General features: G+C 47.4%; 1 protein-coding gene across 1 annotated transcript in view; it reads right to left on the bottom strand.

Annotated features, from left to right (window-relative positions):
• Positions 1–17,593, bottom strand: part of nup210 (nucleoporin 210) — a 164,504-nt gene that overhangs the window by 14,727 nt on the left and 132,184 nt on the right. Inside the window, exons 31-33 of the mRNA XM_038812717.1 lie at positions 15,609–15,784; positions 11,625–11,845; positions 11,392–11,528 (exon numbers count right to left, since the gene is read on the bottom strand). Of these exons, the coding sequence (XP_038668645.1) occupies positions 11,392–11,528; positions 11,625–11,845; positions 15,609–15,784 (534 nt within the window). The remainder of the gene's footprint in view (positions 1–11,391; positions 11,529–11,624; positions 11,846–15,608; positions 15,785–17,593) is intronic.

Here is a 17,593-nt window from a genome sequence, read left to right on the forward strand (position 1 = left end):
GTAAAAATTAGGACTTTAGTTTGAATGGAAATCTCTTCACTTAATTTTACGGCACTTTCAAGTTATCTGGGCTGGTTTAGCTCACTCAGCTGAATCGCTGGCTTTTAAAGCAGACCAAGCAGGCCAGCAGCACGGTTCGATTCCCGTACCAGCCCCCCCGGACAGGCGCCGGAATGTGGCGGCTAGGGGCTTTTCACAGTAACTTAATTGAAGCCTACTCGTGACAATAAGCGATTTTCATTTTTCATTTCATCTTCTGATATTTTCCTGCCCTATAATTGCAAAGATTAAAAAATAATAACTGTCAGCAGTGTTGCTCTCACATGGACAAAGTGACTGGTTCCAAGGTTGGGAACAGTTGTGGGGGAAGTCTGGAGATCAGAGCTTCAAGACATTATTTATGATGTGATCTAATGTAATATCAAACATCAGAAGATAGGAGAGATTTAATGCTGATTTCAGAAAATTTTATTTTTTAATGCACTTAACTAAGATTTCAACATTGCGATAAAACTAAATATGCTTTGAAGGACAGTGGAATGAAATTTAACTTTTATTTCTGTACTCGATAATTCTAAGGTAGATGTGAGTTGTTTCCAAGTGAATATTTGTCTTCAATAAGAAATCATTTAAATATATGTATACAAATGCAAGATAAAATATGGTTGGTGTGGAAGGTTACAAGGTGCTATATGTTCTCTCTGGGAACTGCCATTAGCACTCTTCCCTTGGTTTCTGTGGCTATTAGCTCTCTGTTCCTTTGGTTTCTGTGGCTAATACTCATCTTTCATTCCCTCACCCCACAGTATAAATATTCCCCACTTTCTATGTCTTTTAGCTTTGACAAAGGGTCACCTGGACTCGAAACGTTAGCTCTTTTCTCTCCCTACAGATGCAGCCAGACCTGCTGAGATTTTCCAGCATTTTCTCTTTGGGGTCATGTTCTGTAGACTGGCCGAAGTGAAAGAGGTACTATAGAATATGTAGTTTAGTCTGACCCCACCCACCCACAAAACACTGCAATTAATTGAAATACACTGATTGATTAGAGCTTCCACTTTTATGATGTTAGACTTGCTTTGAAAACCCTTGCAAATGTTTCACCTTGTTGAATAAGGTGCAACTGGGTTAAATGTACACTAACTTCATAATCTATAACTCTATAATTACTGCTAAACACAGTGATCCCGAAAAGCGAATTTCATGTATCTGTAATGCCAAGTTTCACTATAATGACAAAAAGCCCATGTATCTTTTAAAAAAAAGTTTATTCTAACTTCCCGCTAATCCCTAATTTATTTCGCTTTCTGAAAATATACTTCACCCCCCCCCTCACCCTCACTTATCCAGGAAGCCTTCCACTGACCCTCGGACGGTGTACTTAATCTTCTCCAGGTGGAGAAATTCTGAGAGGTCAGCGAGCCAGTCTGCAGCTTTGGGTAGTGCTGTCGATCACCAGCTGAGCAGGATTCTCCGGCATGCGATTACGGAAGCGAAAGCTTCCATGTGTAACACTGGCTGCTCAGATACCCTCAAGATTGCCACTATTGGGCATGACTTCACCCTCACCCCCACAACCTTGGACATTGCCTCGGAGAACGCTGTCCAGAACCCAGCAAGCTTGGGGCAAGCCTAAAACATGCGGGTGTGGTTGGCCGGGCCTCTCTGGCACCGCTCACATTTGTCCTCCACCTCCGGGAAGAACCTGCTCATTCGGGTTCTGGTCAGGTGCGCTCTGTGCACCACTTTGAGCTGCAATAGGCTTTGCCTTGTGCAGGAGGAGGTGGAGTTCACCCTGCTCAGTGCTTCGCTCCAGAGTCCCCATCCTACCTCTGTCCCCAGTTTGTCTTCCCATTTTTCTCTGGTCTCGTCAAGCGGAGTCCGGACTCTGTCCAGTAGCTGTCTGTACATGCTCCCACACAGCCCCCCCCTTCTCGTTGCTTGTGCCTATCAGGTCCTCTAGTAGTGTCGTTTCTGGGGCCCCAGGGTACCCTACTGTCTCTTTGCGGAGGAAGTGTTTTATTTGGAGGTGTCTCAAATCCTGTCCTTTTACTAGCCTCCACTTCCTCGTCAGTTCATCCAGTGTCGTCAGTCTGAGCCCTACGTAGAAGTCCCCGACCGTCAATATGCCCCCGTCCGCCTCCATCTTTTGAAGGTGGGATCCAGCATGGCTTGGGGGGGGGGGGGGGGGGGGGGGGGGGGGAAGAGAGAGAGAGAGAGAGAGAGAGAGAGTCTGTGATTGCCGCATATGGGACATTTTGGTTATCCTGAAGTGTTGTCTCAGCTGGGTCCACGTTCTCAGCGTGGCCGCTTCCACTGGGCTAGTTGTGTACCTTGTTGAGGAGGATGGGAGTGCTGCTGTGGCCAGGGCCCGGAGGGTCGTTCCTTTACAGGATGCCTCCTCCATTTGTACCCGATCTGTGTCGGGTTCTTATACCCATCCCCTCACACTTTCTGCCGTTGCTGCCCAGTGATAGTATTGTACGTTTTGTAAGGCCAAGCCCCCTTTGATTTTCCTTCTTTGCAGTCACTGTTTGGGAATTCTCGGGTTCTTACCCACCCCACCCCACACACAAACACCATGATTAGACTGTCTACATTTTGGAAAAAGCCCTTGGGGATGAAGATCGGAATGGATCTAAAAAGGAAGGAATCTCGGCAGTATGTTGATCGCTAGATTTCTGTGCACTGCTTTCGCAGAAATCATGAGCAAGTGCCTTTGTTTTGCTGCGGACCACAAAACTCACACTCTAGTTCTGGTCAAAGAGGATTTAAATGTATCAAAAAGGATCCATGGAAGAATGATTATATGTTTCCATCAAAGGATATGGAGGCAAAAGCGGGATTAGGCTATGGAGTTGGATGATCAGCCATGATCACAATGAATGGTGGAGCAGACCCAAAGGGCCAAATGGCCTACTCCTGCTTTCTATGTTTCTATGATCAAGGTGTTCCAGGTCTTAGCTAACTAATTTAATGACCACATCAAGCAAATGTCGTGTTTGGGGGGGGGGGGGAACCATTGGACTGAGAAATATATATACATTCGGGAAAAAAAAACCCACTGGTATTCAGCAAAGAGCACAGTGGTGTAACAGAAATAGAAAATCCCCAAGAGTCAAACAAGTTGAGAGATCCGAAACATTTTTTCCTTGGGCTTCCGGTGGCAGCGATGAGTGAGTGAGCCGCACATTCGGTGGCTCTCAGTCCGGCGGGATTTGAGGACCTGGTTCCCTGGTGTCGCGGGACTGCGGAGCGCTGGAAGGACGGCCACGGAGGTGCTGAGGAGCGAGCAGAGCTGCATGGAAGCGCGCATGGAAGAGAGCAGAAAGCAGCGAAAACGGGAGAGGAAGGGACAAAGGCAAGGTGCAGGGGAAGCTGACCTGGGAGCAAAGATGGCGGACCTACGGACCTGGCGATCCAGAAAGCGCTGGAAAACATGCTGCAGGTGATAAAAAGCAGTATTGAATCGTTGAAGCGGGATAACTTGGACCCGCTTCAGAAGGCAGTGGATCAGCTGAACCGGAGATTGGATGCCCAGGACGAAAACATTAAGGAGCTGGGGGAGGCGATGGCGGACGCGCAGACGATTGCTGCACTAGAAGTCGATGGGTTGAAGGAGAGACAGAGAAGACTGCTGGACAGAGTAGAGGAGCTGGAAAATAGAGCCCACAGACAAAATCTGAGGATCATCGGCCTCCCGGAGGGGGCCGAGGGAGCAGATGCCACAGAGTTTGTGGCTGACCTGTTGATGCAGCTGATGGGGGCTGACGCCTTACCGCGACCGCCGGAGCTGGAGGGGGCACATAGGGTACAGGCGAGGCAGATGCGTCCAGGGAGTCCCCCCGTCCGATGGTGATCTGGTTCCACAGGTTTGCAGAGAAGGAGCGGGTGTTGCAGTGGGCAAAGATCGCTAAGAGCAGCCCGTGGAATAATAGTGTTCTTCGCATTTATCAGGACCTAAGCCAGGAGGTGGCCAGGCGTCGAGCAGCCTTTAAACAAGTTAAGGAGGTTTTATTTAAAATGCACGTGAAGTTTGGTCTGCTCTTCCCGGCCCGTCTTTGGGTCACGTGTCAAGGTCAACATCATTACTTCACCGAGCCTGAAGAAGCAGTGGATTTCGCGAGGGATCAGGGGCTGGTCCCGAAAAAGGACACACGGACACAAGTTAGGGTCCGAGAGTTATTGTTTGGGGGGATGCCTACTGTGCCTGGACTGACGGTCGACTGTTCACTGCTTTAAAGGTGCCAAGTGTTGTATTTTTGGCAGCTTTTGCCTACGGGGGTGCAAACCCCCCTCTCGTATGCTCTTTTTCTTTCTTTTTTTCTTTCTCCTTTTTCTTTTTGCTGTTGTTGGTACCTTTCGTCGTGTTCTTTGGGTGTGCTGGAGCCTTCATTGTAATATAAAGGTGGTCGGTAAGCAATGGGGATTAAAGATGTTGGTTGGGGGTTTTTATGTCCATGGTTTTTAATGTTTGTTTCGGGTGGGTGATATACAGGTACTGTGTTACTGTGCTGCTATTTTATTAATGCTCAGAAAGGGACGTGGGTTAACGTTTTTATCTGTGTGCACAGCTGGAAATGTACTGTACCCGGAGCAACCTCACGGTGCTGTTTGATGTCTCCATTTCGTTTGATCTTTCCCATTTTAGTGAGACTGCTCCAGTGGGTCGGAGTGGGGGATGGTGTGTTGATGAGTGGGGTGATGAGGTCGGGGAAACAATGGGAGTGAGACAAGTGGGCGCCGGAGGGATGAGTCACCGAGCTAGCAGATTGGCTAGTCAAAGGAGTCAGGTGGGGGGTGTGAATACAGCCAGTAGATGGCAGGGGTGGGGTTATCGGGAGATGTTGCTTGGGGGGGGGGGGCAAGTAATTCTGATGACGTGGGAGGAGTCTGAAGTAGATTATGGAGATGAGGTCGGGGGTGGAGGCGGCCAAGAGCGGCGCAACACATGGGCCAGGGGTGGGCCCAAGTAAGGTTATGGCTGACTGTGTGTGTGTGTGTGTGTGTGTGTGTGTGTGTGTGGTGTGCGTGCCCCGAACAAGGCTGATCAGCTGGAATGCCAGAGGACTAAATGGGCCAGTTAAAAGGGCACGTGTGTTCACGCACTTGCGGGCTCTAAAGGCGGATGTAATTATGTTGCAGGAGACACATCTGAAAGTGTCTGACCAGACTAGGCTAAGGAAGGGCTGGATCAGCCAGGTCTTCCACTCGGGCTTGGAGTCTATGTCCAGAGGGGTAGCAATTATGATCAATAAGCGGGTTCAATTTGAGGCAGAGGGCGTAGTTGCAGACGGTGGGGGCAGATTCCTTATGGTAAGAGGCAAGCTGGAGGGGAGGGGAGTGGTGCTGGTGAATATATATGCTCCGAATTGGGACGACGCTGACTTTATTAAAGAGTGCTGGGGAAAATCCCAGACCTAGACTCACGCAAGTTGTTGATGCGGAGAGGGGGGGGGGAAACTTTAATATGGTCCTCGACCCGGGGCTAGACCGGTCATGTCCCAGAATGGGTAGGCTCCCAGCAAAGGCAAGGGAGCTGAAAGGGTTCATGGAGCAAATGGGGGCAGTGGACCCATCGAGAGCCAGACAGCCGACGGGAAGGGGCTATTCGTTCTACTCGCATGTTCATCAAGTATACTCTAGAATTGATTTCTGTATCTTGAGCAGGGACTGTGTAGGGGAGGTAAAGAATATGGAATACTTGGCAATCACCATTTCGGACCATGCCCCGCATTGGCTGGACCTGCAGGTCGGTGGGGCGAATTACCAAAGCCCGCAATGGACGTTACACATAGGATTGTTGTCGGAGACGACGATATGTGAGAGACTGTGGAAGTGTATACAAAATTACTTGCAGGTGAACGATACGGGGGAGGTTTCAGCAGTGACCCTGTGGGAGGCGCTGAAGGCAGTAGTGAGGGGGGAGCTGATCTCAATTTGGGCTCACAGGGATAGACGGACAGAGCAGAAATGGATAGATTGGTTAAGGAGATCCACCGGATAGACGAGGAGCATGCGGGGTTCCCGGGGGAGGACCTACTCAGGGAAAGACAGAGACTGCAGGCGGAACTGGGGGTGCTATCCACGAGTAGGGCCGTGGAACATCTTAGGAAGGCAAGGGGAGTGGTGTATGAGCATGGGGAGAAGGCCAGCAGATTGCTAGCGCAGCAACTCAGGAAGAGGGAGGCGGCCAGGGAAATAAGTAGGGTGGTGGACAGGAAGGGGAGCAGAGTGGAGGACCTTCCAGGACTGAATAAGGTATTTCGGGACTTTTATAGTAAGCTTTACACTTCAGAACCCCCGGAGGAGCCGCAGGAGATGAAACAGTTCCTGGACGGACTAACCTTCCCAAAAGTAGGCGGGGGGCTAGTGGACGGGCTGGGGGCCCCGATTAGAGTGGAGGAGGTACTGGGGGGCCTAAAGGCCATGCAGTCGGGGAAAGCCCCGGGACCGGATGGATACCCAGTAAAGTTTTACAAGAAGTTCTCAGAGATAGTGGGACCGGTCCTGACCAGGGTTTTTAATGAGGCGAGGGACAGAGGGACCCTGCCTCCGACGATGTCGCAAGCCACCATCTCGCTGATATTAAAGCAGGACAAGGATCCGGAATCCTATGGGTCATACAGGCCAATCTCCCTGATTAATGTGGACGCCAAGGTCCTGGCGATTAGAATTGAGGACTGCGTACCGGAGGTGATTGGGGATGACCAAACAGGGTTTGTTAAAGGCAGGCAGCTGACAGCCAATGTGAGAAGATTGCTTAATGTGATTATGATGCCCCCGATGGGCAAGGAGGTGGAGGTAGTAGTGGCAATGGACACAGAGAAGACCTTCGACCGGGTGGAGTGGGACTATCTGTGGGAGGTTCTTGGACAGTTTGGTTTCGGGGAGGGACTGGTTAACTGGGTCAGACTATTGTATCAGGGCCCAAAAGCTAGCGTAAGGACGAACAGGATAATGTCAGAACAGGATCACGTCAAACTACATCGCAGGACTAGACAGGGATGCCCACTCTCCCCGTTGCTGTTCGCGCTGGGCATAGAACCGTTGGCGATTGCGCTGAGAGCTGCAAAGGGGTGGAAGGGAATGACGAGGGGGAGTGGTAGAGCACAGGGTCTCTCTCTTTGCGGATGACCTGCTCCAGTACGTGTCGGACCCACTGGCCGGGATGGAAAATATACTGGAAACATTGAGGAAGTTTGGCCGGTTCTCAGGGTACAAATTAAATATGGCCAAGATTGAGATGTTTGTAATGCAGGCAAGGAGCCAGGAGAATAGGCTGAAGGAGCTGCCATTTAGGCTGGTTGGGGAAGTTTCTCGTACTTGGGGATACAGGTGGCACGGGACTGGGGCAGGTTACATAAGTTAAATTTGACTAGAGTGGTGGAACAAATGAAGAGGGAGTTTCGGAGATGGGATGCACTCCCGCTGTCACTGGCGGGGAGGGTGCAGACGGTAAAGATGACAATCCTCCCGAAGATTCCTGTTCATTTGTCAGTGCCTCCCGATCTTTATCGCATGGTCCTTTCTCAAAAGGACCGGCAAAATCATCATGAGCTTTGTCTGGGAGGGAAAATCCCCGCGGGTGAGGAAGGTGGTCCCGGTGGATTGGAAATTAGCAAACGTGACGCCACTGTTTAAAAAAGGAGGTAGGCAGAAAGCAGGAAATTATAGGCCAGTGAGTTTAACTTCGGTAATAGTTATGCTGGAATCTATCATCAAGGAAGAAATTGCGAGGCATCTGGATAGAAATTGTCCCATTGGGCAGACGCAGCATGGGTTCGTTAAAGGCAGGTCATGCCTAACTAATTTAGTGGAATTTTTTGAGGACATTACCAGTGCAGTAGATAACGGGGAGCCGATGGATGTGGTATATCTGGATTTCCAGAAAGCCTTTGACAAGGTGCCACACAAAAGGTTGCTGCATAAGATAAAGATGCATGGCATTAAGGGTAAAGTAGTAGCATGGATAGAGGATTGGTTAATTAATAGAAAGCAAAGAGTTGGGATAAATGGGTGTTTCTCTGGTTGGCAATCAGTAGCTAGTGGTGTCCCTCAGGGATCCGTGTTGGGCCCACAATTGTTCACAATTTACATTGATGATTTGGAGTTGGGGACCAAGGGCAATGTGTCCAAGTTTGCAGATGACACTAAGATGAGTGGTAAAGCGAAAAGTGCAGAGGATACTGGAAGTCTGCAGAGGGATTTGGATAGGTTAAGTGAATGGGCTCGGGTCTGGCAGATGGAATACAATGTTGACAAATGTGAGGTTATCCATTTTGGTAGGAATAACAGCAAACGGGATTATTATTTAAACGATAAAATATTAAAGCATGCCGCTGTTCAGAGAGACTTGGGTGTGCTAGTGCATGAGTCACAGAAGGTTGGTTTACAAGTGCAACAGGTGATTAAGAAGGCAAATGGAATTTTGTCCTTCATTGCTAGAGGGATGGAGTTTAAGACTAGGGAGGTTATGTTGCAATTGTATAAGGTGTTAGTGCGGCCACACCTGGAGTATTGTGTTCAGTTTTGGTCTCCTTACTTGAGAAAGGACGTACTGGCACTGGAGGGTGTGCAGAGGAGATTCACTAGGTTAATCCCAGAGCTGAAGGGATTGGATTATGAGGAGAGGTTGAGTAGTCTGGGACTGTACTCGTTGGAATTTAGAAGGATGAGGGGGGATCTTATAGAAACATTTAAAATTATGAAGGGAATAGATAGGATAGATGCAGGCAGGTTGTTTCCACTGGCGGGTGACAGCAGAACTAGGGGGCATAGCCTCAAAATAAGGGGAAGTAGATTTAGGACTGAGTTTAGGAGGAACTTCTTCACCCAAAGGGTTGTGAATCTATGGAATTCCTTGCCCAGTGAAGCAGTTGAGGCTCCTTCATTACATGTTTTTAAGGTAAAGATAGATAGTTTTTTGAAGAATAAAGGGATTAAGGGTTATGGTGTTCGGGCCGGAAAGTGGAGCTGAGTCCACAAAAGATCAGCCATGATCTAATTGAATGGCGGAGCAGGCTCGAGGGGCCAGATGGCCTACTCCTGCTCCTAGTTCTTATGTTCTTATGAAGGTGATGCTTAAAAGGAGCCGCAGCGAGGGGGGACTGGCATTGCCAAATCTGATCAACTACTACTGGGCGGCTAACATAGTTAAAATAAGGAAATGGATGGTGAGTACGGGGTCTATCTGGGAGCGGGTGGAGGCGGCTTTGTGCAGGAGCACCAGTTTGGCAGCCCTGGGCACGGCTCCCCTACCGCTGCTGCTGGCCAGGTACTCCACCAGTCCGGTAATGGGGGCGGCCCTGCGAATCTGGGGCCAGTGGAGGAAGCATGTAGGGGAGGTGGGTGTGTCGGTCTGGCCTCCAATTTGTGATAACTGTCGATTCGGCCCCGGGAACATGGATGGAGGGTTTCGAACATGGCGGCGGGCGGGGGTGAGCGATATGTTCCTGGAGAATTGGAGGAGAAAGCTGGGCTGGAAAGAGGAAATGACTTTAGGTACTTACAGGTGCGAGACTTTGTACGCAGACAGGTCCCATCCTTCCCACGCCTCCCGCCAATAGGGATTCAGGACAGAATAGTCTCTAGGTAGAGTCTCGGATATTTACAAGGTGCTCATGAAGGGGGAAGAGTCCCAGACGGAGGAGCTGAAACTCAAATGGGAGGAGGAACTCGGCGGGGAGTTGGAGGACGGGGTACAGGCGGAAGCCCTGAGTAGGGTAAACTCAACCGCAACATGTGCCAGGCTCGGCCTGATTCAGTTTAAGGTCGTTCACCGGGCCCACATGACGGTGGCTCGGATGAGCAAATTCTTTGGGATAGAGGACAAGTGCGCTAGGTGTGTGGGAGGACCAGCGAACCACGTTCTCATGTTTTGGGCATGTCCTAAGCTTAGGGGGTACTGGGAGGGATTTGCGGGGGTCATGTCCCAGGTGCTGAAAACGAGGGTGGTGATGAGCCCAGAGGTGGCACTTTTTGGGGTTTCAGAAGACCCGGGAGTCCAGGAGGAGAAAGAGGCCGATGTTCTGGCCTTTGCTTCCCTGATAGCCCGGCGACGAATACTGCTGGCATGGAGGGACCCAAAACCCCCGAAGACCGAACTATTGCTTTCGGACATTTCTGGGTATGGTAAAAAAATCAAGTTCGCCTTGAGCGGATCTGTATTGGGGTTCGCCTGAAGATGGCAACCATTCATCGACTTCTTCGCGGGAGATTGAACGTCAGCAGCGGGGTGGGGGAGATTTGAGTAGAGTAGGAGGGATAAATAGGCGGGTCGTGTCTATGGGAGAGGAGCGGATATGTGCATTATGGTTTGGTTGAAGTGCTGGTTTTCCGTTGATGTTTGCATATTTCTGTAATCTGTAACTGTTTACAATGCCAAAAAATACCCCAATAAAATTGTTAAAAAAAAGGAAAAATCTTTCCTTACAGGATAGACATTATGTGGAACAAATTCTTAGATTAAAAATCATTGATTTGGAACCAATTAGCACCTTTTAAACTATGTGAATAAAGAAAATTAAGGATTATTGAAATATTTATACTGCTTTAACTTGACAGGCGAGGGAATAAGAAAAACAAATGTTTTGCAAAGTAAGGGACTAAAAATTGGGAGGGCAGGGAAGTGCGTAACAAGAACAGATGCATGTTTAAATAAAAGCAAATTACTGCAGATGCTGGAACCTGAAACAAAAACAGTAAATGCTGGACAACCTCAGCAGGTCTTGACAGCATTTGTGGAGAGATTTAGAGTGGGATTCTCTGTCCCGCCAGATCTGTTTTCTTGTGCGGCACCCCCCCACCGCAGCAGGATCCTCCGTCCCGGCAGCCGGCCCCAATGGGGTTTCCCATTGTGGCCACCCCCACGCCGTCTGGAAATCTGCGGGCGTGAGTGCGCTGCTGGTGAAGTGGCCAATACCGCTGACAGAGAATCCTGACAATAGTGCCTTTCATGACTTCAGGACATCCCAAAATCACAACAGTCATTAAGGTTCGTTTGAAGTTTAGGCAATGTTGTACTGATCCTATATGGATGTTGAATGGTTTAAGGTCTGACTTTTTTTCCCCCCATATTATTTTATTAAATATATATTTTGTAAATATAAGCAGTTTGTGGCTGAACCTCACTGTTATCCACCATTTTGAGGTACCACCCCTCTTCCCCTCAACACAAAATTATTTATACTATATGTATATATTACAAACATTTTTGGAACTTTTCAAGCACAGTATTGAAATATGTTCCCAGCTATTTTACAGGAAAGTATCCAATTGTTTTATTGAGCCGGTACAATTGTTTCAACAAAAATAAGCGATCTACGAAATTTAGTCAGAAACAAATTAAAACTCATCTCAAATATGTCCCCCATTACCAAAAGGGTTTACCTCTTTGTAGGTTTTTAGATGTCCTGGTACTTCATAATAGACAGTGACAGACCCAGAATCTCTTGCAACTGCAGTGCCAGTCTTTGGGTTAATCTGAAGAATATTACTTGAAGATGAACTCCAAACTCCTAATTGCGCTGTAAGAACAAAGATGAAGTTCTGGTTTTGATCATTGTATATTATTAGGTATTCACATGATCTCAAACTGTTACCAATGACATTTATGTACCTACCTTCCTGACTAACTAGATTACTGCTGAGACAGATGACATCACCAACCACAACTTCTCCCAGTAAATCAGGATAAATGAATTGTTCAACGGGCAAGGGAATATAATCCGCTATTCCGGTATGCTCCGTGTCCCATACTCTCAACAAAGTCAGTCCCACATTCACAGCCCTTATTACAAAGGTGTTATTACTGGTTCCTTTGCCAATCTGCAACAGGTCATCCCTTCAAAAACAAAAGAACAGTTAAGATATAAATAATGAACCCACTTTATTTATATGTTGTGCCATTTCTTCCAAGAACGCGATAGAAATGAATAATTTCAGGATTAGGTTGCGTGCTCCAAATAATCCTCAAGCTAAACATATTTGTGGAAAGAGTTCAGGTAGACTGACTGAGCCAGTATCTGGCAGTATTGGGAGACACTGAGTCCAGCATATTTAAGGAGAGGGGACATAGGAAAATTAAGCTCAAACTGCCCAGATCCTTTTAAGAGCATTGGCCAACACCACCTATCTCTATTGCTTACCCTTAGAGCACTTGGTGAGTTTCCTGACTCACTGCCTTTATTGGACATTAATTTCCACACACAGTGACAAATTACCTTTTCAAGTTCAAACCCAGCTTGGGTCACTGTCTGTGCGGAGTCTGCACATTCTCCCCATGTGTGCGTGGGTTTCCTCCGGGAGCAACGGTTTCCTCCCACGGTTTAAAGATGTGCAGGTTAGGTGGATTGGCCATGCTAAATTGCCCTAAGTGTCCAAAAAGGTTAAGTGAGGTTACTGGGTTATGGGGATAGGGTGGAGGCGTGGGCTTGGGTAGGGTGCTCTTTCCAAGGGACAGTGCAGACTCGATGGGCCGAATGGCCTCCTTCAGCACTGTATATTCTATGATTTTATGAAGTCAGAGAGAAAAGGATTTAACTAAATTTGGAGCTAAACAGAGAGGGGAGGCTTGCCAATGATCAACATGATCAGCCTGTGGTACTGAAAACAGGCTGAGAAGATACACATAGGCCAGGAACAGAAACTGTCTCATGAGACCCTGGCTGGAACCGATATTGGCTATCTGCGAAAACACCCACGTCAAAGCATAAACCTGCTGTTGCTAAATGCATTTTGTGATTACCCACTCCAAGTCTATGAATATTTAACAAACTTCCGGACACAAGTGATCAACTTTGCAGCAGGACAAAGATCAGACAAAAGAAGCCACAGACTCCTTAATGAGCTGATGGCTGGTCAGACAAAGGGAGTTTCAGCGGACAATGGGTCTTGAATGAACCACCATGGATAAACAGGAGTATCCCGTCTTTCCCATTAACCAGTTGGGGTCTGGCTCGGACAATTGCCAGTGGTGGGCGTCTACCTGTGACTCAATCCAAGCTTCCCAGTATAAGAAAGCAGCATCGAACAGATCTTGAGTGATAACCTGGGTGTTCCTGAGGCACAACCATCGCAAGAAGAAAGGACCCTGGGTTTTGAACCCAGAGAAGACATCAACATCGAGTTATCGAAGCCTGCCAGCCTCCTTTACTAAGTGTGGTAAAACCCAAGCTCTGCTGTGAGTCGGAGTCATATTTTCTTTAGTAATAGAATTGGGAATAAATTGCGTTGAACAAAAATATTTATACACACACACACACATATATATATATATATATAATATATTTATACTATATACACACACATTCATACATGTTGGACATGAGAAAGTTGGATAACTGAGAAAAAATAGCAGATAAATCGCAACAAAAAAGTTTTGAAATATTCTGCTTTATTTTTTTCTTAGTAACGGAAATACCTACACTAAATGGTGTACTTCACAAATAACATGACTAAACATAGCTACTGAATTGCAGACAAGTAAGACTGAAAGAGATCGATGACTAGGAACACTGAGTTCATTGTGGCTGAATGGTTCACAACTGGCCAAAAACAGGTTATGGCCCCTTCTCGTAGTCCACCCTCCCTTCCAGAGAGATGAGACTCGACTGCCACGGATAGGGCCAGATCACCGCCCACTTCCAGTGCTCCAAAATCACCTCCAGTGCAGCTAGAACCGAAGACCACTGAGCACCTACCCAGTCTCATAGAACATACAGTGCAGAAGGAGGCCATTCGGCCCATTGAGTCTGTACCGACCCACTTAAGCCCTTACTTCCACCCTATCCCCGTAACCCAATAATACCTAACCTTTTGGTCACGAAGGGCAATTTATCATGGCCAATCCACCTAACCTGCACGTTTTTGGACTCGGGGGGGGGGGGGGGGGACCACACACTGCAGCACCCGGAGGAAACCCACGTAGACAGGGGAGAACATGCAAACTCCGCACAGTGACCCAGCGGGGAATCGAACCTGGGACCCTGGCGCTGTGAAGTGCTATCCACTTGTGCTACTGTGCTGCTCCAAACCCATGTTCAATCAACGAGAATGAAGGTCTCTCACAGTGCTCACAAATCTACAGAACACATTTCTAGTACACTCATCCTAAAAATCACTTCAAATCTTTTAGACTTAAGAGTTCTGGGCACGTTTAGCCAGGTGCTTCCCAGTGTTTGCAGTGCTGGGAACGACCCCACTATATGATGGGACTCGGCTTCTTTTCCAGGCCTTGGTGAGGTATGCTCCATCGAGGCCTCACTTCGGCTCATTTCCTGCACTAACAAACGCAGCTCGCAAGTGCAGGAAGAGAGTGTGGCACTGTTTGAACTCCCCACCATGGCCTCAGGACACCCCCCCCCCCCCCCCCCCTCCCCAAATTTACCAATTAGGGCGCCCTCAAACCCCCACCCCACCTCAAGGGCAAGGCACCCCAAGGCCAGATCTCTGGCATGGGAAAGATGCCACCTGGACACTGCCCTTGCCAGCCTGGCAGTGCAATCTGGGCACCCCGAGTTCCACGTTTGTGGAAACCAGTGCTAAATGGCGCCTGCTCGGGGCCTCCAAGGCAAAGCCCTCAGCTCCCACACGTTGGGCAACTCCGGTGAAGAGGTATTGAAGTGAGCCTGAATATGCAAATCTGGATCCTACCCATTGACAGCGGGATCCACACCTGTGAAGCCGCACAAGATCTCATTAGACCTTGCGAGGCGTAACAAGGCCAGTAAATCTCACGAGAGGCACCTTGCGAGATTTACTAGCCTTGTCGCGTCCCGAGTTCGGCGTGATGGGGCCAATAGATTGGAGCCCTATTCTCAATAACAGATCTCATTATCCCAGATGCTGCTACATTGTTTATAGAACTACCTCCTCCGTATCTTGGAAGTTATATCTTGGAGGGTAGCGGTGGAACAGTGGTTAGCACTACTGCCTCACAGCACCAGGGACTCGGGTTCAATTCTGGTCTTAGATAACCGCCTGCGCGGAGTTTTCACTTCCTCCGGGTGCTCTGGTACTTCCCACAACCCAAAGATGTGTAGGCTAGGTAGATTGGCCATGCTAAATGACCTAGAAGTGTCCAAAGATGTGCGGGTTAGGTTAGGTGGGGTTATGGGGATAAGGTGGGGAGTAAGTCCATGTAGGGAGCTCTTTCAGAGGTCGGCGCTGACTCGATGGGCCAAATGGCCTCCCTCTACACTGTAGAATTCTGATTCTATGGTTCTACGAGATACCAAGTTTCCATCTCTGGGGCCCACTTCCCATTACTCCCAGGGTCAACCCCAATATTATGTTAGTGCCCATGGTAATACTATTTATCATGACATTTCTGGTCTTTTAAAACCTCTCTCTTATCATAGCAACACCATGGAAGATTCACCCCCTCCTCTCGCAATATACTTAAAATACACACAAAATGTGAATTAATGCAATTTCACAAAGGAGCCACAAATAGACGAGTACATACAACCTGTTAATTGTACGATTAACACTGCATTAGTGTATGGTTCTATTAGGCCCTGAGGTAACAGTTAATTTGTAAAGCCATGGATACCACATATTAACTTTTCAATATGGATAGACAGTAACAACCATCATTGGTTTACCTGTTCATAGCAAAGTTTACTATTGTATTCTGAGCATGGAAGGTGTCTCCAGAATGGTCATGGAAATGAACAGTCAAAGTTAAAGTTATCCCCACTGGAATGGCTGATGGAGACTCCTTGTTAAGTGTATGCATTACCGGACTTGTGCTGATTCTCAAGTAAGAGACAGGTGCAACCTAAAAAGTATGGAAACCACAAAAGGGAGCACAGTGCATAATACCACAATTTCCTTTGCAAAGGTATCAAAAATAAACCAAAATTTAAGATCAGCATAAAGGAATTTATCTGCTTTGAATAAACAAAAAACGATTTGTCCAATTTCTAATGTTTTTCTTTATTGCTTTAAAATAGGTCCAAACCCTCCCCATGGAGTTTAAAGTTATAACCTAAAACATTGTATTATTCCGAAACCACTTTAAAATAAGCTAAATTATTTTAATATCCAAGGAATGTTTGGATCATACTGAAATTCAAAACACTGGTTTAGATGGTGAAAAGGTCAACTAGGCAGTTTCAGATATCCTGGGTGAATCAAGTGTAAAACAGAAACTTCCACTGGAAGTAGGGGATATTAGAATGTGGTAATTTTAATACATTACCAGCAGGTATCTCAAGACATCACACAGTTAAAAGATAAACACCATAACATGGCATATTTTATGAAGATAGACTAATTTTACACATGTTACAGCTGTCCCATTCTCCGGAAACTGAAGATGCCTTTTTTATATACAATGTAGGAATAGTGTATTTCACAACCCAAGGGGTCCTAAAGCATATTACAAACAATTAAGTACTTTTGTAAGGCAGAAAAGTGCAACAGCCAAATTGTGGACAGCAATGTTTGCACAAATGGGATTAGAGTAGTTAGGTGGTTTTGACCGGCACAGATGCGATGGGCTGGAGGGCCTTTTCTGTACTGTAGACCTCTACAACTTTAAATAGCAATGTGACAAATGCCAGATAATCTATTTCAGGGAGTCTGATTGAGGGAAAAATGCCATCTTGTACACCAGAATGCCCTGCTCTTCAAATTGTGCCACAGGGTCTCAGTGCCAGAAACAGTGCGGAGAGTAGTGGACCCAGCCAGTTTGAAGAGATGTAGGGGAGGAGCTCACCATTAACAAAGTGGGAAATGCAAAGAAATTTTAATTCAAAAAAACAAATTAAGTGAAATAGAGGTGCAGCGCCAGGTGATGTGTTGTTCCTGCATGATGTGGGAGCTGGTGGACCCCATTGCAGTTCCTAGTGAACACATCTGTAGCAAGTGTTGGTTGTTTGAGGAACTTCAGCTCAGAGTTCATGAGCTGGAGTCTGAACTTGGAACGCTGTGACATATCAGGGAGGGGGAGAGTTACCTGAGCCCTTTGTTTCAGAAGGCAGTCACACCCCTTATATTAACTACCTTCAATTTGGCCAGTGGTCAGGGACAGGACGGTGTGAATACGAGTTAAGTAGGTAGAGGGATCTAAGAGGGTATGGGTGCAGGAGCCTCAGCCCTTGTCCAACAGGTTTGGGATTCTTGCTCCCTGCCCAGATGAGAACAGGGACTGTGGGGAGGATGAGCAAACTGACCACAGCACTGTGGCACAGGGAGCCATTCAAGTGTGGGGGACAGAGAAGAAAAGATCCAGTTGTCGTGGTCCACATCAATACCAATGGCATAGGTAGATTCTAGAAGGGGCTACATTAAAAAGCAGAACCAAAAAGGTCACAATCTCCGGATTACTACCTCAGCCACGAGCTAATTGGCACAGGGTCAATAAGATTAAAGAGGTAAATGCATGGCTCAAAGGTTGATGTGGGGAAATGGTTTTGAATTCATTGGACATTGGCATCAGTACTGGGGAAGGAGGGAGCTGTTCCGATGGGATGGTCTTCACCTGAATCAAGCTGGGACCAGAGTTCTGGTGAATCACATAACTAAGGCTTTAACCTAAATAGTGGTGGGGAAGGTTCAGTTGTATGGTAAATTGGAAAATCAA

This window comes from Scyliorhinus canicula, chromosome 11, assembly GCF_902713615.1.
Source record: "Scyliorhinus canicula chromosome 11, sScyCan1.1, whole genome shotgun sequence".
NCBI lineage: Eukaryota > Metazoa > Chordata > Chondrichthyes > Carcharhiniformes > Scyliorhinidae > Scyliorhinus > Scyliorhinus canicula.